This window comes from Oncorhynchus masou, chromosome 28, assembly GCF_036934945.1.
Source record: "Oncorhynchus masou masou isolate Uvic2021 chromosome 28, UVic_Omas_1.1, whole genome shotgun sequence".
Lineage (NCBI taxonomy): Eukaryota > Metazoa > Chordata > Actinopteri > Salmoniformes > Salmonidae > Oncorhynchus > Oncorhynchus masou.
In genome coordinates, this window is record NC_088239.1 from 14,676,313 (window position 1) to 14,698,260 (window position 21,948).

At 51.9% G+C, this 21,948-nt stretch overlaps 1 protein-coding gene across 3 annotated transcripts in view; it reads right to left on the reverse strand.

The window, feature by feature from the left end:
* The window catches only part of LOC135517227 (phospholipid-transporting ATPase IB-like), a 104,812-nt gene that overhangs the window by 59,037 nt on the left and 23,827 nt on the right, over positions 1 to 21,948 (reverse strand). For all 3 annotated transcript variants that reach the window (XM_064941340.1, XM_064941339.1, XM_064941341.1), the window contains 21 exons: positions 21,781 to 21,880; positions 21,473 to 21,571; positions 21,226 to 21,271; positions 21,043 to 21,083; positions 20,531 to 20,604; positions 20,270 to 20,339; positions 19,919 to 20,046; positions 14,331 to 14,442; positions 13,986 to 14,154; positions 13,754 to 13,881; positions 13,577 to 13,654; positions 13,339 to 13,472; positions 13,157 to 13,232; positions 12,920 to 13,025; positions 12,649 to 12,731; positions 12,510 to 12,559; positions 12,358 to 12,427; positions 12,164 to 12,248; positions 11,864 to 12,003; positions 8,285 to 8,423; positions 3,008 to 3,072 (listed from right to left, as the gene is read on the reverse strand). In XM_064941340.1, coding sequence (XP_064797412.1) covers positions 3,008 to 3,072; positions 8,285 to 8,423; positions 11,864 to 12,003; positions 12,164 to 12,248; positions 12,358 to 12,427; positions 12,510 to 12,559; positions 12,649 to 12,731; positions 12,920 to 13,025; positions 13,157 to 13,232; positions 13,339 to 13,472; positions 13,577 to 13,654; positions 13,754 to 13,881; positions 13,986 to 14,154; positions 14,331 to 14,442; positions 19,919 to 20,046; positions 20,270 to 20,339; positions 20,531 to 20,604; positions 21,043 to 21,083; positions 21,226 to 21,271; positions 21,473 to 21,571; positions 21,781 to 21,786 — 1,899 coding nt within the window. In that variant the 5' untranslated portion in view covers positions 21,787 to 21,880. The remainder of the gene's footprint in view (positions 1 to 3,007; positions 3,073 to 8,284; positions 8,424 to 11,863; positions 12,004 to 12,163; positions 12,249 to 12,357; positions 12,428 to 12,509; positions 12,560 to 12,648; positions 12,732 to 12,919; positions 13,026 to 13,156; positions 13,233 to 13,338; positions 13,473 to 13,576; positions 13,655 to 13,753; positions 13,882 to 13,985; positions 14,155 to 14,330; positions 14,443 to 19,918; positions 20,047 to 20,269; positions 20,340 to 20,530; positions 20,605 to 21,042; positions 21,084 to 21,225; positions 21,272 to 21,472; positions 21,572 to 21,780; positions 21,881 to 21,948) is intronic.

Consider the following 21,948-nt stretch of genomic DNA (forward strand, 5'->3'; position numbering starts at 1 on the left):
GATTATTGAGTCTGCCAGATCAGAGGCAGTAGGGATGACCAGGGATGTTGTCTGATTAGTGAGTCTGCCAGATCAGAGGCAGTAGGGATGACCAGGGATGTTGTGTGATTAGTGAGTCTGCCAGATCAGAGGCAGTAGGGATGACCAGGGATGTTGTGTGATTAGTGAGTCTGCCAGATCAGAGGCAGTAGGGATGACCAGGGATGTTGTCTGTTTAGTGAGTCTGCCAGATCAGAGGCAGTAGGGATGACCAGGGATGTTGTCTGTTTAGTGAGTCTGCCAGATCAGAGGCAGTAGGGATGACCAGGGATGTTGTCTGTTTAGTGAGTCTGCCAGATCAGAGGCAGTAGGGATGACCAGGGATGTTGTCTGTTTAGTGAGTCTGCCAGATCAGAGGCAGTAGGGATGACCAGGGATGTTGTGTGATTAGTGAGTCTGCCAGATCAGAGGCAGTAGGGATGACCAGGGATGTTGTCTGATTAGTGAGTCTGCCAGATCAGAGGCAGTAGGGAGGACCAGGGATGTTGTCTGTTTAGTGAGTCTGCCAGATCAGAGGCAGTAGGGAGGACCAGGGATGTTGTCTGTTTAGTGAGTCTGCCAGATCAGAGGCAGTAGGGATGACCAGGGATGTTGTGTGATTAGTGAGTCTGCCAGATCAGAGGCAGTAGGGATGACCAGGGATGTTGTGTGATTTGTGAGTCTGCCAGATCAGAGGCAGTAGGGATGACCAGGGATGTTGTGTGATTAGTGAGTCTGCCAGATCAGAGGCAGTAGGGATGACCAGGGATGTTGTCTGTTTAGTGAGTCTGCCAGATCAGAGGCAGTAGGGATGACCAGGGATGTTGTGTGATTAGTGAGTCTGCCAGATCAGAGGCAGTAGGGATGACCAGGGATGTTGTGTGATTTGTGAGTCTGCCAGATCAGAGGCAGTAGGGATGACCAGGGATGTTGTGTGATTAGTGAGTCTGCCAGATCAGAGGCAGTAGGGATGACCAGGGATGTTGTCTGATTAGTGAGTCTGCCAGATCAGAGGCAGTAGGGATGACCAGGGATGTTGTCTGATTAGTGAGTCTGCCAGATCAGAGGCAGTAGGGATGACCAGGGATGTTGTGTGATTAGTGAGTCTGCCAGATCAGAGGCAGTAGGGAGGACCAGGGATGTTGTGTGATTAGTGAGTCTGTCAGATCAGAGGCAGTAGGGATGACCAGGGATGTTGTGTGATTAGTGAGTCTGCCAGATCAGAGGCAGTAGGGAGGACCAGGGATGTTGTGTGATTAGTGAGTCTGCCAGATCAGAGGCAGTAGGGAGGACCAGGGATGTTGTCTGTTTAGTGAGTCTGCCAGATCAGAGGCAGTAGGGAGGACCAGGGATGTTGTGTGATTAGTGAGTCTGCCAGATCAGAGGCAGTAGGGAGGACCAGGGATGTTGTCTGTTTAGTGAGTCTGCCAGATCAGAGGCAGTAGGGATGACCAGGGATGTTGTGTGATTAGTGAGTCTGCCAGATCAGAGGCAGTAGGGAGGACCAGGGATGTTGTGTGATTAGTGAGTCTGCCAGATCAGAGGCAGTAGGGATGACCAGGGATGTTGTCTGTTTAGTGAGTCTGCCAGATCAGAGGCAGTAGGGATGACCAGGGATGTTGTGTGATTAGTGAGTCTGCCAGATCAGAGGCAGTAGGGATGACCAGGGATGTTGTCTGATTAGTGAGTCTGCCAGATCAGAGGCAGTAGGGACGACCAGGGATGTTGTGTGATTAGTGAGTCTGCCAGATCAGAGGCAGTAGGGATGACCAGGGATGTTGTGTGATTAGTGAGTCTGCCAGATCAGAGGCAGTAGGGATGACCAGGGATGTTGTCTGTTTAGTGAGTCTGCCAGATCAGAGGCAGTAGGGATGACCAGGGATGTTGTGTGATTAGTGAGTCTGCCAGATCAGAGGCAGTAGGGATGACCAGGGATGTTGTCTGTTTAGTGAGTCTGTCAGATCAGAGGCAGTAGGGATGACCAGGGATGTTGTCTGTTTAGTGAGTCTGTCAGATCAGAGGCAGTAGGGATGACCAGGGATGTTGTCTGTTTAGTGAGTCTGTCAGATCAGAGGCAGTAGGGATGACCAGGGATGTTGTCTGTTTAGTGAGTCTGCCAGATCAGAGGCAGTAGGGATGACCAGGGATGTTCTCTGTTTAGTGAGTCTGTCAGATCAGAGGCAGTAGGGACGACCAGGGATGTTGTCTGATTAGTGAGTCTGCCAGATCAGAGGCAGTAGGGATGACCAGGGATGTTGTCTGTTTAGTGAGTCTGCCAGATCAGAGGCAGTAGGGACGACCAGGGATGTTGTCCTGATAAGTGAATTAGACCATTTTCCTGTCCTGTTAAGTATTCAAAATATACTTTTGGGTGTCAGGGAAAACGTATGGAGTAAAACGTACATTATTTTCCTAAGGAATGTACGGAAGTTAAAGTTATCAAGAATATAAATAGTAAAGTAAAGATACCCTGAAAAACTACTTAAATGGCACATTAAAGTACTTTACACCCCTGCTGAGACGTGTGTTTATTCTCACATGACAGTAATCCAGCCACTTAGAATCAGCAGACTCTACATGAAAACAACATAAATACTGACCCTCAACTCAACCAGCCTAAATCACAGGTTTAAATGGAATCTGACCAGAGCATACTGTGTTCTATAGAGTTTCTCCCATGCCAACGTGTTGGTTTTTGTGTGTGTGAGTGAGTGAGTGAGTGAGTGAGTGAGTGAGTGAGTGAGTGAGTGAGTGAGAGAAAGCGATACAGCAGTATGTGTCTTTCATCTCTTTCTCCAGGAAGACACCAGACACCTTAATTACCTCCACCTGTGAGCAGACAAAGAGACACACACACCAATCTCTACTCTGCCACACCCGGATTCCCACGGTAACACTCAAGAGCCCACACAGACCCAAAGAGGAGCGGGAGGAGGGAGTGGAAGATGAGGAAATGGCTGGGTGGAAGAGGTGAGGAAGATGTACTCACATCCAATGAATCCTCGTTGACGATGAGGAGGGACATGCCGTGGGTCACCAGACGACAGGAGTAGCCTGAGACAGAGAATACAATACCAGATAAAGCACAGAAATACACCTCTCTCTCTCTCTCTCTCTCCATGCCCCTCTCTCTCTCTCTCTATGCCCCCCTCTCTCTCTCTCTCTCTCTCGCTCTCCATGCCACTCTCTCTCGCTCTCCATGCCCCCCTCTCCCTCTAACCATGCCCCCCTCTCTCTCTCTATGCCCCCCTCTCTCTCTCTATGCCCCCTCTCTCTCTCTCTCCCATGCCCACCTCTCCCTCTCTCTCTCCATGCCCCCTCTCTCTCGCTCTCCATGCCCCTCTCTCTCGCCATGCCCCCCTCTCCCTCTAACCATGCCCCCTCTCCCTCTAACCATGCCCCCTCTCCCTCTAACCATGCCCCCCCTCTCTCTCTCTCTCTCCATGCCTCTCTCTCTCTCCATGCCCACCTCTCCCTCTCTCTCTCTATTCCCCCCCCTCTCTCTCTCTCTCTCTCTATGCCCCTCTCTCTCTCTATTTCCCTCTCTCTCGCTCTCTCTCTCTCTATGCCTCTCTCTCTCTCTCTATGCCCCTCTCTCTCTCTCTATGCCCCTCTCTCGCTCTCTCTATCTCTATGCCCCTCTCTCTCGCTCTCTCTCTATGCCCACCTCTCCCTCTCTCTCTCTCTATTTCCCCCTCTCTCTCTATGCCCCTCTCTCTCTCTATTTCCCTCTCTCTCTCGCTCTCTCTCTCTCTATGCCTCTCTCTCTCTCTCTCTCTCTATGCCCCTCTCTCTCTCTCTCTCTCTCTATGCCCCTCTCTCTCTCTCTCTCTCTATGCCCCTCTCTCTCTCTCTCTATGCCCCTCTCTCTCTCTATGCCCCTCTCTCTCTCTATGCCCCTCTCTCTCTCTCTCTATGCCCCTCTCTCTCTCTCTCTATGCCCCTCTCTCTCTCTCTATGCCCCTCTCTCTCTCTCTCTCTCTCTATGCCCCTCTCTCTCTCTCTCTCTATGCCCCTCTCTCTCTCTCTCTATGCCCCTCTCTCTCTCTCTCTCTCTATGCCCCTCTCTCTCTCTCTCTCTCTATGCCCCTCTCTCTCTCTCTCTCTCTCTCTATGCCCCTCTCTCTCTCTCTCTCTCTCTCTCTCTCTCTCTATGCCCCTCTCTCTCTCTCTCTCTCTATGCCTCTCTCTCTCTCTCTCTCTCTGCCCCTCTCTCTCTCTATGCCCCTCTCTCTCTATGCCCCTCTCTCTATGCCCCTCTCTCTCTCTCTCTCTCTCTCCTCTCTCTATGCCCCCTCTCTCTCTCCATGCCCCCTCTCCCTCTTTCTCTCCATGCCTCTCTCTCTCTCCATGCCCCCCTCTCCCTCTCTCTCTCCATGCCTCCCTCTCGCTCTCTCTCTCCATGCCCCCTCTCTCTCTCTCCATGCCCCCTCTCTCTCTATGCCCCCCCTCTCTCTCTCTCTCTCTATGCCCCCTCTCTCTCTCTCTCTCCATGCCCCCTCTCCCTCTCTCTCTCTCCATGCCCCCTCTCCCTCTCTCTCTCTCTCTCTCTCTCTCCATGCCCCCTCTCCCTCTCCATGCCCCCCCTCTCTCTCTCTATGCCCCCTCTCTCTCTCTCTCTCTCTCTCTCTCTCTCTCTCTCTATGCCCCCTCTCCCTCTCGCCATGCCCCTCTCTCTCCATGCCCCTCTTTCTCTCTCCATGCCCCTCTCTCTCTCTCCATGCCCCATCTCTCTCTCCATGCCCCCTCTCTCTCTCTCCATGCCCCCTCTCTCTCTCTCTCCATGCCCCCTCTCTCTCTCTCTCCATGCCCCCTCTCTCTCTCTCTCCATGCCCCCTCTCTCTCTCTCTCCATGCCCCCTCTCTCTCTCTCTCATGCCCCCTCTCTCTCTCTCTCGCCATGCCCCTCTCTCGCTCTCTGCCCCCTCTCTCGCTCAATGCCCCCTCTCTCTATATGCCCCCTCTCTCTCTCTTTCTATGCCCCCTCTCTCTCTCTCTCTCTCTCTCTCTCTATGCCCCCTCTCCCTCTCTCTCTCTCTCTCGCCATGCCCCTCTCTCTCTCTCCATGCCCCATCTCTCTCTCCATGCCCCATCTCTCTCTCTCCATGCCCCATCTCTCTCTCTCCATGCCCCATCTCTCTCTCCATGCCCCATCTCTCTCTCTCTCCATGCCCCCTCTCTCTCTCTCCATGCCCCCTCTCTCTCTCTCGCCATGCCCCCTCTCTCTCTCGCCATGCCCCCTCTCTCTCTCTCTCCATGCCCCCTCTCTCTCTCTGCCCCCCCCTCTCTCGCTCTCTGCCCCACCTCTCTCGCTCTATGCCCCCCTCTCTCTATATGCCCCCTCTCTCTCTCTCTCTCTCTATGCCCCCTCTCCCTCTCTCTCTCGCCATGCCCCTCTCTCTCCATGCCCCTCTTTCTCTCTCCATGCCCCCTCTCTCTCTCCATGCCCCATCTCTCTCTCTCCATGCCCCATCTCTCTCTCTCTCCCATGCCCCATCTCTCTCTCCATGCCCCCTCTCTCTCTCTCTCCATGCCCCTCTCTCTCTCTCTCTCTATGCCCCTCTCTCTCTCTATGCCCCTCTCTCTATGCCCCTCTCTCTCTCTCTCTCTCTCTCCCCTCTCTCTATGCCCCCTCTCTCTCTCATGCCCCCTCTCCCTCTTTCTCTCCATGCCTCTCTCTCTCTCCATGCCCCCTCTCCCTCTCTCTCTCCATGCCTCCCTCTCGCTCTCTCTCTCCATGCCCCCTCTCTCTCTCTCTCCATGCCCCCTCTCTCTCTATGCCCCCCCCTCTCTCTCTCTCTCTCTATGCCCCCTCTCTCTCTCTCTCTCCCATGCCCCCTCTCCCTCTCTCTCTCTCCATGCCCCCTCTCCCTCTCTCTCTCTCTCTCTCTCTCTCTCTCTCTCTCTCCATGCCCCCTCTCCCTCTCCATGCCCCCCTCTCTCTCTATGCCCCCTCTCTCTCTCTCTCTCTCTCTCTCTCTCTATGCCCCCTCTCCCTCTCGCCATGCCCCTCTCTCTCCATGCCCCTCTTTCTCTCTCCATGCCCCTCTCTCTCTCTCCATGCCCCATCTCTCTCTCTCATGCCCCCTCTCTCTCTCTCCATGCCCCCTCCCTCTCTCTCTCATGCCCCCTCTCTCTCTCTCTCCCATGCCCCCTCTCTCTCTCTCTCCCCCCCCTCTCTCTCTCTCTCCATGCCCCCTCTCTCTCTCTCTCGCCATGCCCCTCTCTCGCTCTCTGCCCCCTCTCTCGCTCAATGCCCCCCTCTCTCTATATGCCCCCCTCTCTCTCTCTTTCTATGCCCCCTCTCTCTCTCTCTCTCTCTCTCTCTATGCCCCCTCTCCCTCTCTCTCTCTCTCGCCATGCCCCTCTCTCTCTCTCCATGCCCCATCTCTCTCTCCATGCCCCATCTCTCTCTCTCCATGCCCCATCTCTCTCTCCATGCCCCATCTCTCTCTCTCTCCCTGCCCCCTCTCTCTCTCTCCATGCCCCCTCTCTCTCTCTCGCCATGCCCCCTCTCTCTCTCGCCATGCCCCCTCTCTCTCTCTCTCTCATGCCCCCTCTCTCTCTCTGCCCCCCCTCTCTCGCTCTCTGCCCCACCTCTCTCGCTCTATGCCCCCCTCTCTCTATATGCCCCCTCTCTCTCTCTCTCTCTCTCTCTATGCCCCCTCTCCCTCTCTCTCTCGCCATGCCCCTCTCTCTCCATGCCCCTCTTTCTCTCTCCATGCCCCCTCTCTCTCTCCATGCCCCATCTCTCTCTCTCCATGCCCCATCTCTCTCTCTCTCCATGCCCCATCTCTCTCTCCATGCCCCCTCTCTCTCTCTCTCCATGCCCCCTCTCTCTCTCTCTCCATGCCCCCTCTCTCTCTCTCATGCCCCCTCTCTCTCTCTCTCTGCCCCCCCCCCCTCTCTCTCTCTGCCCCCCTCTCTCGCTCTCTGCCCCCCTCTCTCGCTCTATGCCCCCCTCTCTCTATATGCCCCCTCTCTCTCTCTTTCTATGCCCCCCCCTCTCTCTCTCTCTCTCTCTCTCTCTATGCCCCCCCTCTCTCCCTCTCTCTCCATGCCCCCCCTCTCTCTCTCTATGCCCCCCCTCTCTCTCTCCCTCTCTCCATGCCCCCCCTCTCTCTCTCCCTCTCTCCATGCCCCCCCTCTCTCTCCCTCTCTCCATGCCCTCCCTCTCTCTACATGCCCCCCTCTCCCTCTCCATGCCCCCCCCCCCCCTCTCCATGCACCCCCCCTCCCTCTCCATGCACCCCCCCCTTTCCCTCTCCATGCCCCCCTCTCCCTCTCCATGCACCCCCCTCCCTCTCCATGCACCCCCTCCCTCTCCATGCTCTCCGCCTCTCCCTCTCTCTCTCCGCCTCTCTCCGCTCTCTCCGCCTCTCCTCTCTCTCTCCGCCTCTCTCTCTCTCTCTCTCTCTCTCCTCCGCCTCTCTCTCTCGCCTCTCTCTCTCTCTCTCCTCCAGGTCTGCCTCTCCTGCCGCCTCTCTCTCTCCCTCTCCTCTGCCTCTCTCCGCTCTCTCTCCCGCTTCCTCTCTCCGCCTCTCTCCGCCCTCTCTCCGCCTCTCCGCCCCTCTCTCCGCCTCTCTCTCTCTCCGCCTCTCTCTCTCTCCGCCTCTCTCTCTCTGCCTCTCTCTCTCTAGCCTCTCTCTCTCTCTGCCTCTCTCTCTCTCCGCCTCTCTCTCTGCCTCTCTCTCTCTCCGCCTCTCTCTACCTCTCTCTCTCTCTCTACCTCTCTCTCTCTCTCTCTACCTCTCTCTCTCTCTCTGCCTCTCTCTCTCTCTCTCTGCCTCTCTCTCTCTGCCTCTCTCTCTCTCTCTGCCTCTCTCTCTCTCTCTCTGCCTCTCTCTCTCTCTCTCTGCCTCTCTCTCTCTCTCTCTCTGCCTCTCTCTCTCTCTCTCTCTCTGCCTCTCTCTCTCTCTCTGCCTCTCTCTCTCTCTCTCTGCCTCTCTCTCTCTCTCTCTCTCTCTGCCTCTCTCTCTCTCTCTCTGCCTCTCTCTCTCTCTCTCTGCCTCTCTCTCTCTCTCTCTGCCTCTCTCTCTCTCTCTCTGCCTCTCTCTCTCTCTCTCTGCCTCTCTCTCTCTCTCTCTGCCTCTCTCTCTCTCTCTGCCTCTCTCTCTCTCTCTCTGCCTCTCTCTCTCTCTCTGCTCTCTCTCTCTCTCTCTGCCTCTCTCTCTCTCTCTCTGCCTCTCTCTCTCTCTCTGCCTCTCTCTCTCTCTCTGCCTCTCTCTGCCTCTCTCTCTCTCTCTGCCTCTCTCTCACACACCTACCTATGTTGATGGCTGTCTCCTGTTTGTCTCCGGTGAGGACCCAGATCTTGATGTCGGCCTTCATCAAAGTAGCAATGGTCTCAGGGACCCCTGCCTGGAGACGGTCCTCTATAGCTGTGGCCCCCAACAACAACAGATCCTACAGAGAGCGAGAGGGGGGGGGGGGGGGGTCTCTTATAAGCTACAACCAAGTTGAAGAGACAGGCTGGGCAGCAGAAGCATTAGACAGGGTAACCTGGTTGAAGAGACAGGCTGGGCAGCAGAAGCATTAGACAGGGTAACCAGGTTGAAGAGACAGGCTGGGCAGCAGAAGCATTAGACAGGGTAACCTGGTTGAAGAGACAGGCTGGGCAGCAGAAGCATTAGACAGGGTAACCAAGTTGAAGAGACAGGCTGGGCAGCAGAAGCATTAGACAGGGTAACCAGGTTGAAGAGACAGGCTGGGCAGCAGAAGCATTAGACAGGGTAACCTGGTTGAAGAGACAGGCTGGGCAGCAGAAGCATTAGACAGGGTAACCAGGTTGAAGAGACAGGCTGGGCAGCAGAAGCATTAGACAGGGTAACCAGGTTGAAGAGACAGGCTGGGCAGCAGAAGCATTAGACAGGGTAACCTGGTTGAAGAGACAGGCTGGGCAGCAGAAGCATTAGACAGGGTAACCAGGTTGAAGAGACAGGCTGGGCAGCAGAAGCATTAGACAGGGTAACCAGGTTGAAGAGACAGGCTGGGCAGGAGAAGCATTAGACAGGGTAACCTGGTTGAAGAGACAGGCTGGGCAGCAGAAGCATTAGACAGGGTAACCTGGTTGAAGAGACAGGCTGGGCAGCAGAAGCATTAGACAGGGTAACCAAGTTGAAGAGACAGGCTGGGCAGCAGAAGCATTAGACAGGGTAACCTGGGTAAGAAGTGGTCTGTATCATGTGGGTCAAACAGCAGCGTAGGGAAAGTCTTAATGTTTCCCAAACATTTACTTTGAACTCTATTAAAACACGCAAATACAGTCATGTAGTCACCCATACACACCCACACACCAGTTTTAAGGGTCTCTTGGCAGACTGTTGAGGGTAATTATCTCTGTAGTCTTCCAGTCTACCGAAACCCTTCCCTCACTTCTATCCCATTACCTTCCCCCTCCTCTCCTTTGGGCCGTCTCTCAAAACCCCTCTTTACTGGAGGGCTGCCTCTCATTACAGCCAAACAAAGGCAGCTGTGGAGTCATGTGCCATCCTAATGGCCAGCCTTAATGTGTACAGTCTCAGAATTAGTGTTGTGCCTACAGCTGCCATGTCCAGACTATGAACCACAGACATGATCACGTCCAGATGTATACTGGAGATGTCCTCTGGGTTACAGGGTCTCTGTACTGTTGACACCTTAGGGGAGTGACCGACTTGTGTTAGCGCACACACACACACAGAGAGAGAGGGGGGGGTTCCTCTGGGTTACAGGGTGTCTGTACTGTTGACACCTTAGGGGAGTGACCGACTTGTGTTAGCGCACACACACACACAGAGAGAGAGGGGGGTTCCTCTGGGTTACAGGGTGTCTGTACTGTTGACACCTTAGGGGAGTGACCGACTTGTGTTAGCGCACACACACACACAGAGAGAGGGGGGGGGGTTCCTCTGGGTTACAGGGTGTCTGTACTGTTGACACCTTAGGGGAGTGACCGACTTGTGTTAGCGCACACACACACACAGAGAGAGGGGGGGGGGGGTGTTCCTCTGGGTTACAGGGATTCTTCAGTACTGAGAGGTCATAGTTCTCAACAGTTGATCAGTGGGACCACTCTGCCCTCTGCTGGACAAACTCACCAGCCCAGCAACACACTGACTGAAGGGGATGGAGTGAGGGCTTGTCACCATCTCACCAACCCAACAACACACTGACTGAAGGGGATGGAGTTGAGGGGCTTGTCACCATCTCACCAACCCAACAACACACTGACTGAAGGGGATAGAGTGAGGGGTAGTCACCATCTCACCAACACACTGACTGAAGGGGATAGAGTGAGGGGTAGTCACCATCTTACCAACCCAACAACACACTGACTGAAGGGGATGGAGTGAGGGGTAGTCACCATCTCACCAACACACTGACTGAAGGGGATAGAGTGAGGGGTAGTCACCATCTTACCAACCCAACAACACACTGACTGAAGGGGATGGAGTGAGGGCTTGTCACCATCTCACCAACACACTGACTGAAGGGGATGGAGTAAGGGGTAGTCACCATCTTACCAACCCAACAACACACTGACTGAAGGGGATGGAGTTGAGGGGCTTGTCACCATCTCACCAACCCAACAACACACTGACTGAAGGGGATAGAGTGAGGGGTAGTCACCATCTTACCAACCCAACAACACACTGACTGAAGGGGATGGAGTTGAGGGGCTTGTCACCATCTCACCAACCCAACAACACACTGACTGAAGGGGATGGAGTGAGGGGTAGTCACCATCTCACCAACACACTGACTGAAGGGGATAGAGTGAGGGGTAGTCACCATCTCACCAACCCAACAACACACTGACTGAAGGGGATGGAGTGAGGGGTAGTCACCATCTCACCAACCCAACAACACACTGACTGAAGGGGATGGAGTGAGGGGTAGTCACCATCTCACCAACCCAACAACACACTGACTGAAGGGGATGGAGTGAGGGGTAGTCACCATCTCACCAACCCAACAACACACTGACTGAAGGGGATGGAGTGAGGGGTAGTCACCATCTCACCAACACACTGACTGAAGGGGATAGAGTGAGGGCTTGTCACCATCTCACCAACACACTGACTGAAGGGGATAGAGTGAGGGCTTGTCACCATCTCACCAACACACTGACTGAAGGGGATAGAGTGAGGGCTTGTCACCATCTCACCAACACACTGACTGAAGGGGATAGAGTGAGGGGTAGTCACCATCTTACCAGTCCAACAACACACTGACTGAAGGGGATAGAGTGAGGGGTAGTCACCATCTTACCAACCCAACAACACACTGACTGAAGGGGATGGAGTCAGAGGTAGTCACCATCTTACCAACACACTGACTGAAGGGGATGGAGTTGAGGGGCTTGTCACCATCTTACCAACCCAACAACACACTGACTGAAGGGGATGGAGTCAGAGGTAGTCACCATCTCACCAACCCAACAACACACTGACTGAAGGGGATGGAGTGAGGGGTAGTCACCATCTTACCAACCCAACAACACACTGACTGAAGGGGATGGAGTCAGAGGTAGTCACCATCTTACCAACACACTGACTGAAGGGGATGGAGTTGAGGGGCTTGTCACCATCTTACCAACCCAACAACACACTGACTGAAGGGGATGGAGTCAGAGGTAGTCACCATCTTACCAACCCAACAACACACTGACTGAAGGGGATGGAGTGAGGGGTAGTCACCATCTTACCAACCCAACAACACACTGACTGAAGGGGATGGAGTGAGGGGTAGTCACCATCTCACCATGCTCGACAGTACAGAGAAATATATATATATATATTCGCAATATCTAACTACAGATGCAATGCTAATCACTAACCGCTAAGCCCAACCTTAACTCTTACCTTCTCCAGCAGTTCATAGCAGTCCTCTAGTTTCTGGGCCCGGTCTTTGATGATAGTGTTAATCCGGGTGTATTCCTTCAGCCACTCCTGGTATACCCCCTCCTCCAGATCAACATAGGTAAAACACAGAGTCCGCAGACCTGGGGGGGGACAAGGTCAACATGTAATACAGTGGTAATAAGGTAGAAAAAGGGAAAAATGAATGTTGCAGAGAAAAAGATGGTAAAAAGGTAAGAGAACGCAGACAAACGATAGCAGGAACAAATATGACCAGCACATAAACAAAGAGAAAGGCCGTACCCTCAGTGGCAAACTGTTCCAGATGTGCCATGGTCAACTCTTTGTACTGAGACGAATCAGTGAGACGCTCAAAGATCACATTATCCTGAAGCACACACCATGACATCATCAACACGCGCCAGTTCATCTTCAATATGAGCAATGCCACTATGGGAATAAACTGTGGTGCATTCAATGACTGGGGTTATACTCACTGCTCCCTTGCAGTACAGACGCAGTTTCCCATCGGGGGTTCGGACCACTACAGACATGCGCTTACGGTTACTGTAGAGAAGGGAATGTTAAGTGTCTGTGAATGTGTGTGTGTCGTGATTGTGTGTGTGTGCGCAAGGGGGGGTTAATTTACCTTGAAAACTCCAGCACATTCAGCAGCTCGAAGCTCTTCTCCTTCCCCCTCTGAAAGACACAAACAAATAGAAAGAATTCAACAGAGAAGAGGATGAGTATTTACCTTTCTCCATCCCGTGTCTCAAACCCACACTTACAGCTTCCATGATAACGGAGCCAGGAGTCCTTGCTGTGAAAACGAAGCCCAGACCTTTGGCTCCTTTCACCAGAGCTCCTTCATCTGAGGAAAGGAAAACACACATGCAGTGCACATACATGTCGAGTTGATTCGATTGGCTCTCATGTGTAGTAGCTTGGATGTGATTGGCTCTAAGGTGTAGTAGCTTGGATGTGATTGGTTCTACTCTCGAGTAGCCAAGTTATGATTGGCTCCTAGGTGTATAAGCTGTGTCGTGATAGGCTGTCTACCAGGCGAGGAGGCCTGGTAAATAATCTGGTCATCCTCTCTCTCTGGGACCACGGTGTGACACACCGCCATCATCGTCAGGAACTCACAGATTTGAGCAGAGGTCGGCTGGAGAGAGGGAATGAGAGAGAGAGCGAGATCGGGAGAGCGAGCAACAAAGAGAAAGAGAGTGGTCATACACAGCCCAGTGTCAATCTCTTTCAGTACAATAATTATCATGACAGAAGGGGAACACCTACATGGTTCTTCTCAATGTTCTGGATGAGAGCGGGGTCATCAAACTCTGTGGAGTTAAGACTGCTGGATGGCAGGGGACTGAGGGAGGAGACGGACAGAATTAAACACTACTAATTGACACTAACTACATAAAACAAAAATTTAAAGCACAGCCAAAGGTGAAGAATAAGAGGAGGTCACTGACCTGAAGTCCTCTATGGAACGATCAACATCCAGGTCAGGGAAGTGGCCGTATGTGATCCCAGCGATGGTACACTTCTTGAAGTGCATGACGTTACAGGTGAGAGTTCCTGTCTTATCAGAAAACAGATACTTCACCTGGGAGAGGGGGGAAAGGAAGGATATCAGTTCACAACAGGAATCAACTCTGATTGGTTGAGCTCGGATGTAAACATAATAAAATTGGTGGAGTCCATCCTCACCTGGCCCAGTTCTTCGTTGAGATTGGACGTTCGAGCCATGGCGGGTGTGTCTGTCTCCGCGTAGTACATCTCCACATCCTGACACCAAACACAGAGAAGTTAGATGAAAGACATCGAAAGACATCGAAAGACAGCCAAACGCTCTCTAAACACACCCGAGCCTGCGTCCGTGCATACCCAGTTGATGAAGAGTGCCTGTGTGAACTTGACGACCTCCAGAGTGACCAGCAGGCTGATGGGGATGAGGTTGTTGTAGAGGATGATGAACGTCAGCAGGTTATACCAAAAGTTAGTGGAGATGTCACCTGTAGACACACACACACGCGGTTGTATGGAAGAAGAATAAATGACTAAGAGGCATGTGTGTGTCCAGGGGTGCGTGTGTCCAGGGGTGTGTGTGTATTCTCACCGGAGCGTGACAGGTACCAGCAGGCCTCCTCAGTGTGTTGTTTGTTCCAGATGGAGGCTCCTATAGAGCTCACTAGCGCCATCACCAGGAGGATGCAGAACAGCACCAGGATCTGGACGTTGGTCACCCGCTCCACGTTAGAACGCTTCAGAGGGGCCTTGGTCGAGTTCTGGAAGGAACATTCACCACATTATTACATCCTTCATGTGGAACTACAAAACACCCCAAATGGCACAGAGTTCGGGAACTCAGTTGACCGCTATGGAGGAAGAACAGCAAACTCTACAGCCTTCATTAGAGTATTAGAGTTTAGATTTGCTTGATCCAAGGCTTGAAATGTCTCACCTGCATCAGTTTGGAGTCATGTCCAGTGTAGACTATAATACCCACAACCCATTGTGTGTTCCTGAGCTGGGCACCTCGCAGCAGCACCTGGTCAGGACCCAGAGGAACCGCACTGGAAAGAGAACAGTGACGAGCAGGTGGAGGTTCAAAATGATGCAATCCTATGTTAGGTGTGTGTTCAGAGAGAGAGAGAGAGAGAGAGAGGCAGTCATGCAGACGAACAGCTCCTGACTTCTGGTTGCTAAGAGTGAGATTAACAAGATTAAATTAGCAAAACATATATATAGGTAATCAAATTGTACAACTGAAGATCAACACAGGAGGAAAAGATTGACAGTGTGAGTAAAAAAAAACTACATTCAACGCAGCAGCAGTGACTGAGATACTCCTCCTCCCCGCCCCATACTAAGCCGTAAACCCACTATTCTGGTAAAACTCACTGAGGGGGCCATTCTCATTGACTCAAATGGGAAATTCATCCAAAGAGGATGCACTCCACATCCTGTCCCAGCCTGACTTTGGCACACCAGGCCACATTATTATTCACACCGGCACCAACAACAAGGAGCAGGAGAGAGTAGGCAGCCTGGTCAACAGAGTAGCAGAGAGGGCCTCTGAGTGGTTCTCCAACTCCCACATCACCATCTCCACTCTACTGCCCTGCAAAGACTTTCATCCCCGTACCATTCAGGAGGTCAATGCTGACATCACCAGAGGGTGTGGCCTACTCCCGAACGTACACGTTGCTCACCACCCAACAATCACCCCAAAGCACCTGCACGACCACTCCCACCTGAGGAAGCAGACAGTAGGGATGTTTGCCAAGTCTCTAAAGGACGTGGCACTTGGTAGACACCCTATACCGCACTGGACAAAGAACCACCCAGAGACCCCTACCAGACCACTGCACCACCAAGGAGCTCCAGGCCCCCTCAACACCCCACCAGACCCAGCGCACCCCACAGGCCCCACCAGAGCATCACCACAGCCAGACTGGACCGGGCCCAGCCTACCACCCCAAACCAGACCACCACCTCTACCAGACCAGAGAGGAAGCCCCATGAACAACTCAGTAGTTACTGTGTTCTTTGCGCAATATATAACCCTCCCCACCCAGAATCCTCATATTACTCAGAGGAGATCTTCCCCACCCTTGAGCCGTGCCATTTCCAGACCCAGGGAAATGTGCTCATCTGTGGGGACACAAATGTGAACACAGGAACACTACCTGATCTAACGAGCACATGAGGGGACAGCTTTATTACAGGCCATAGTGTCTCTGTCTTCATCTCCCCCATAGAAACAACAGTGACAGCAACATCAACAAAAACAGAAGGGATCTGTTGCAGCTCTGTAGAAGCCTGGGTCTGTACTTTGTCAATGGTAGGTTACGGGGGGACTCTTTGGGGAGATTCACCTACTGCTCACCTCTTGGCCAGAGCACAGTAGACTATATGATTACAGACATTGACCTTTCCTCTCTCAGCTCATTCACTGTCAAGCCACTAACACCTCTGTCTGATCACAGCCAAATTACGTTGTTCCTCAAAAGAACAGACATGGAAACAACCCCACATTCACAGCCCAGTAAGCTGTACAACATCAGACATTCACAGCCCAGTAATCTGTACAACATCAGACATTTACAGCCCAGTAAGCTGTACAACATCAGACATTCACAGCCCAGTAAGCTGTACAACATCAGACATTCACAGCCCAGTAAGCTGTACAACATCAGACATTCACAGCCCAGTAAGCTGCACAACATCAGACATTCACAGCCCAGTAATCTGTACAACATCAGACATTCACAGCCCAGTAAGCTGTACAACATCAGACATTCACAGCCCAGTAAGCTGTACAACATCAGACATTCACAGCCCAGTAAGCTGTACAACATCAGACATTCACAGCCCAGTAAGCTGTACAACAGACATTCACAGCCCAGTAAGCTGTACAACATCAGACATTCACAGCCCAGTAAGCTGTACAACATCAGACATTCACAGCCCAGTAATCTGTACAACATCAGACATTCACAGCCCAGTAATCTGTACAACATCAGACATTCACAGCCCAGTAAGCTGTACAACATCAGACATTCACAGCCCAGTAAGCTGTACAACATCAGACATTCACAGCCCAGTAAGCTGTACAACATCAGACATTCACAGCCCAGTAAGCTGTACAACATCAGACATTCACAGCCCAGTAAGCTGTACAACATCAGAAATTCATACAGATGGGCTCAAAACAGTACAGAAGAATACCAGAAAGCAACCTGGAACCAAAATATCCAAACACTCTTAGATAACTGTCTGAATACCACATTACCTCACAGTAAAGAAGGCATCAATATGGCAGTAAAAAACATCAACTACATATTCAGGCAAACAGCAAAAGAAGCACAACTGAAATTGATTTTAAAAAACTAACCAAAAAAAACCACAGATGCCAACTGGATTGATGCAGATTATAATTTTACAAGGAGAAAAACAAAAGCACAGAGACCCAAATAATTATGAATTATGCCTTAATTACTGTGAGACTTTAAAACTATAAAAGTACACCAATGTAACGACTTTCTTCTGTTGAAGGAGGAGCGGACCAAAATGCAGCGTGGTGGTTACTCATGTTTATTGTTGAAAGTAGACTAGACATGAAAATACTGAAATATACAAAAACAGCAGACGGAAACGTGAAAAACCTATACAGCCTATCTGGTGAATATAAACACAGAGACAGGAACAATCACCCACGAAACACTCAAAGAATATGGCTGCCTAAATATGGTTCCCAATCAGAGACAACGATAATCACCTGACTGATTGAGAACCGCCTCAGGCAGCCATAGACAATGCTAGACACCCCACAAAACCCAAAGACAAAAACACACCACAATAACCCATGTCACACCCTGGACTGACTGAATAAATGAAGAATAAACATAATATATTTCGACCAAGGCGTGACAGAACCCCCCCCCTAAGGTGCGGACTCCCGGACGCATATCAGAACAATAGGGAGGGTCCGGGTGGGCGTCTGTCCATGGTCGCGGCTCCGGCGCGGGACGTGGAACCCACTCTATAAATGTCTTAGTCCCCCCTCCTCGCGTCCTAGGATAGTCCACCCTCGCCGCCGACCATGGCCTAGTAGTCCTCACCCAGAACCCCACTGGACTGAGGGGCAGCTCGGGACTGAGGGGAAGCTCGGCACTGAGGGGAAGCTCGGCACTGAGAGGAAGCCCGGGACTGAGAGGAAGCTCAGCCAGGTAGTAGGATCCGGCAGATCCTGGCTGACTGGCGGATCTGGAAGAGTCTGGCTGACTGGCGGATCTGGAAGAGTCTGGCTGACTGGCGGATCTGGAAGAGTCTGGCTGACTGGCGGATCTGGAAGAGTCTGGCTGACTGGCGGATCTGGAAGAGTCTGGCTGACTGGCGGATCTGGAAGAGTCTGGCTGACTGGCGGATCTGGAAGAGTCTGGCTGACTGACGGATCTGGCTGCTCCATGCTGACTGGCGGCTCTGGCTGCTCCATGCAGACTGGCAGCTCCATGCAGACTGGCAGCTCCATGCAGACTGGCAGCTCCATGCAGACTGGCAGCTCCATGCAGACTGGCAGCTCCATGCAGACTGGCATCTCCGGCTGCTCGATGCAGACTGACATCTCCGGCTGCTCGATGCAGACTGACAGCTCGGGCTGCTCCATGCAGTCTGACAGCTCGGGCTGCGCTAAACAGGCGGGAGACTCCAGCAGCACTGTAGAGGAGGAAGGCTCTGGCTGCGCTAAACAGGCGGGAGACTCCAGCAGCGCAGGAGAGGAGGAAGGCTCTGGCTGCGCTAAACAGGCAGGAGACTCCGGCAGCGCTGTAGAGGAGGAAGGCTCTGGCTGCGCTGAACAGGCGGGAGACTCCGGCAGCGCAGGAGAGGAGGAAGGCTCCGGCAGCGCTGGAGAGGCGATGCGCACTGTAGGCCTGATGCGTGGTGCTGGCACTGGTGGTACTGGGCCGAGGACACGCACAGGAAGCCTGGTGCGGGGAGCTGCCACCGGAGGGCTGGTGTGTGGAGGTGGCACCGGATGGGCTAGACCGTGAAGGCGTACTGGATATCATGAGAGCAGTGTTGGCACAGGACGTGCAAGGCTAGGGGTGTGCACAGGAGGCCTGGTGTGTGAGGCTGGCACCAACTTCACCAGCCGACTAACACGCACCTCAGGACGAGTATGGAGCGCTGACCAAGGAGCCATCAAATCCCTGACACGTTCCGTTGGGCGAATTCCATGTAAAAAGCACCAACACAGCAACTCCCTCATTTTTCTCTCCTCCAATTTCCCCCATTAACTCCTTCACAGTCTCTACTTCGCTCACCTCCAACACCGGCTCTGGTTCTGGTCTCCTCCTTTTTATTTTTTATTTTACCTTTATTTAACCAGGCAAGTCAGTTAAGAACAAATTCTTATTTTCAATGACGGCCTAGGAACAGTGGGTTAACTGCCTGTTCAGGGGCAAGAACGACAGATTTTGTACCTTGTCAGCTCGGGGATTTGAACTTGCAACCTTTCAGTTACTAGTCCAATCTAACCACTAGGCTACACTGCCGTCCTTGGCTCCTCACGATAAACAGGGAGAGTTGGCTCAGGTCTGACTCCTGACTCTGCCACACTCTCCCTGAGCCCCCCCCCAAGAAATTTTTGGGGCTGACTCTCAGGCTTCCTAGCCAACCGTGTTCCCTCGTATCGCCGGCTCCTCTCTCCGGCTGCCTCTGACGGAAACGTGAAAAAACTATACAGCCTATCTGGTGAATATAAACACAGAGACAGGAACAATCACCCACCAAACACTCAAAGAATATGGCTGCCTAAATATGGTTCCCAATCAGAGACAACGATAATCACCTGACTGATTGAGAACCGCCTCAGGCAGCCATAGACAATGCTAGACACCCCACAAAACCCAAAGACAAAAACACACCACAATAACCCATGTCACACCCTGGACTGACCGAATAAATGAAGAATAAACATAATATATTTCGACCAGGGTGTGACAACCAAAAAAAGCGCATTACAACAGCAAGCATCTGACAGTGAGGAGTCCATAAACACAAACAACTTCTGAAAAACCTAAAAAAAAATCTAAACTAGAGGAATTAGCGATAGAAAATGGAGAGATATGGATGACCCATTTATACAACACTGTTCACATTGACACAAACAACACCAAATTCATGAGAAGCTTAATGGACTAGAAAAATCTATAAAGGACAATCAAATCCACTGGACTCCATTACTGACCAGGAGGCTCTATAAGAAACGTCAGGCACCTCAAATTTAAAAAAGCATGCGGACCCTGATGGAATCCTAAATGAGATGCTCAAACTCACTAGTGCAACATTTCATTTGATCCTGAGTGTAGGTTATTTCCCTGACACCTGGAATCAATAACACCAATCTTAAAGAATGGAGACAAATTTGAGCACATGGCCTTCAGCAGAGCCTGGGCCTGCTAGAGCAGTACTGCCAGACCTGGGCCCTGGCAGTAACCCCAAAAATAATATAAATATAAGAGAGAGAGAGAAAGAGATCAGTACTTTTGGTTGTCCAGGCGTAGAGTCCCAGTGAAGTCATACAGGTGTCTGTTGGGCTCTTCACACTCCAGACGGCCAGAGAGACCCATCAGCTCCTCCAGAGACTGGAGACCAGCTGTGAGAGGGAGACCCTGAAATACACACACACACAGTCCCATCAGCTCCTCCAGAGACTGGAGACCAGCTGTGAGAGGGAGACCCTGAAATACACACACACACAGTCCCATCAGCTCCTCCAGAGACTGGAGACCAGCTGTGAGAGGGAGACCCTGAAATACACACACACAGTCCCATCACCAGCTCCTCCGGAGGTTGATAAAGCACAGCATTGGGGTCATTCCGCACGCATCTCACCTGTCTGATTTTCAGGTTGGTTTCTCCATCCAGGTTGGAGGTCTCAGTATAACACATGGCCTGAGGCTCACTGTGGAGAGAGATGGAGTCCAACTTTACCACAACATTCATCTATGCAACGGTCAAATGACAATATTGAATCATTGATCAAACATAATGGTGACAACCCTCAATGCCTCCCCTATTACTAGACTGACAACACTGATCAAACACCACTTTAACTAACACTGACCACACAAAAACACAAGACCGCAAACCAACCTGGAGGACACTATGACCATGTCAGCTGGAAGATGCTGCCCATTGGTCACCTTCACTATGTCTCCTACTGCCACCTTGTGGCCAGGACACAGAAATGCAACAGCATGAGGTGAGAATGACATTGAAAATGAATGGGGGGGAAGAGAGAGGGAGGGATGGTGGAGAGAGGGAGGGATGGTGGAGAGAGGGAGGGATGGTGGAGAGCGGGAGGGATGGTGGAGAGCGGGAGGGATGGTGGAGAGAGGGAGAGAGAAAGTGACAGTGAGCAGCAAGTAGCTTTACTGTGGATGTTTAAGTCTGACGCGTCCCTCGGTCAGAACAAGCTCAGCATTAGATAGAAAGGATACTCAACAACGTGAAGAAAAATGCCAGAGAACATTCTGGAGAGGTACAGAATGAGCCATGCAGTCTTAGTTAGGACATTTTCCATGTTCAGGTGTGTTGTGGAAAGTGTGGGCTCCATCTGTAACCACTAGTCAGACAGGCTATTGAGAGGATGAGGGTAATGGTACCTGTTTCCATATGATAGTCTGCCAGGCTCCATTCCTCAGAACTGAGACACAATGACAACAGAGCTGTTAGCCTAAACACGTCATATACTGCTGCTCTTTCCTATAGCACAACAGTCTATTCCCATAAGCTACATGGAATTCACTCCTGAAACTGACTAGCACGGCTTCACACATGTCCAATACCTGTGGTCTTTTTCTTGTTGACTGTGTTGTCTGCCTTGTGTCTTTGCTGTAAAGAGACAGAGAGGGGGGGGGTGAGCTCCTTACCAGTCTCGCTCCCCTTTTCTTTCACATTAGATGCACAAGAATGGCACTGTGCCGGCTAAGCAATTGTTTTGGAACAGAGGTGGAGATTTATAAACTCTGCAGGGTGTTGTTCTACAGCGGAGGAGTTGACCCGTCACTGCTGACCTGTGTCCGTCCTACTTACATAGTCCTCTATGATCTCTTTGATCCCGGCCACAGTGAGGATGAAGATGAGTGGTACCAGAGTGGTGTAGCGACCCGTAGGAGACACATCAGGGATTTGCTGAGAGGAAGAGCGCAGAGACAATGTTGAAGAAACGCTGACGGTTTGGCTAGACACGGTCAGGTTGTCAGTGCAGGTTACAGATAGAAATGTAATGGATAGAGCGGATTTGTTTCATAGTTCTACTCCACAGATAATCATATCTTGTCAACACATTTCTATCTGAATGCTCCCTCCAGAGTAAACCACATGTACTGGGCGTGGCCTACCTGCATCAGGGCGATGAAGAGGAAGAAGGCATTGGCGGCCCGGCGGATCTGCTCGTACAGGAAACGGGGCAGGAAGGTGAGCACGCCGTACTTAGTGGTACTGAGAAGGAGGAGAAGTAGGAGGAGGGAGGATACATGTACAACACAGGGTTCGTCACCACGGTAATG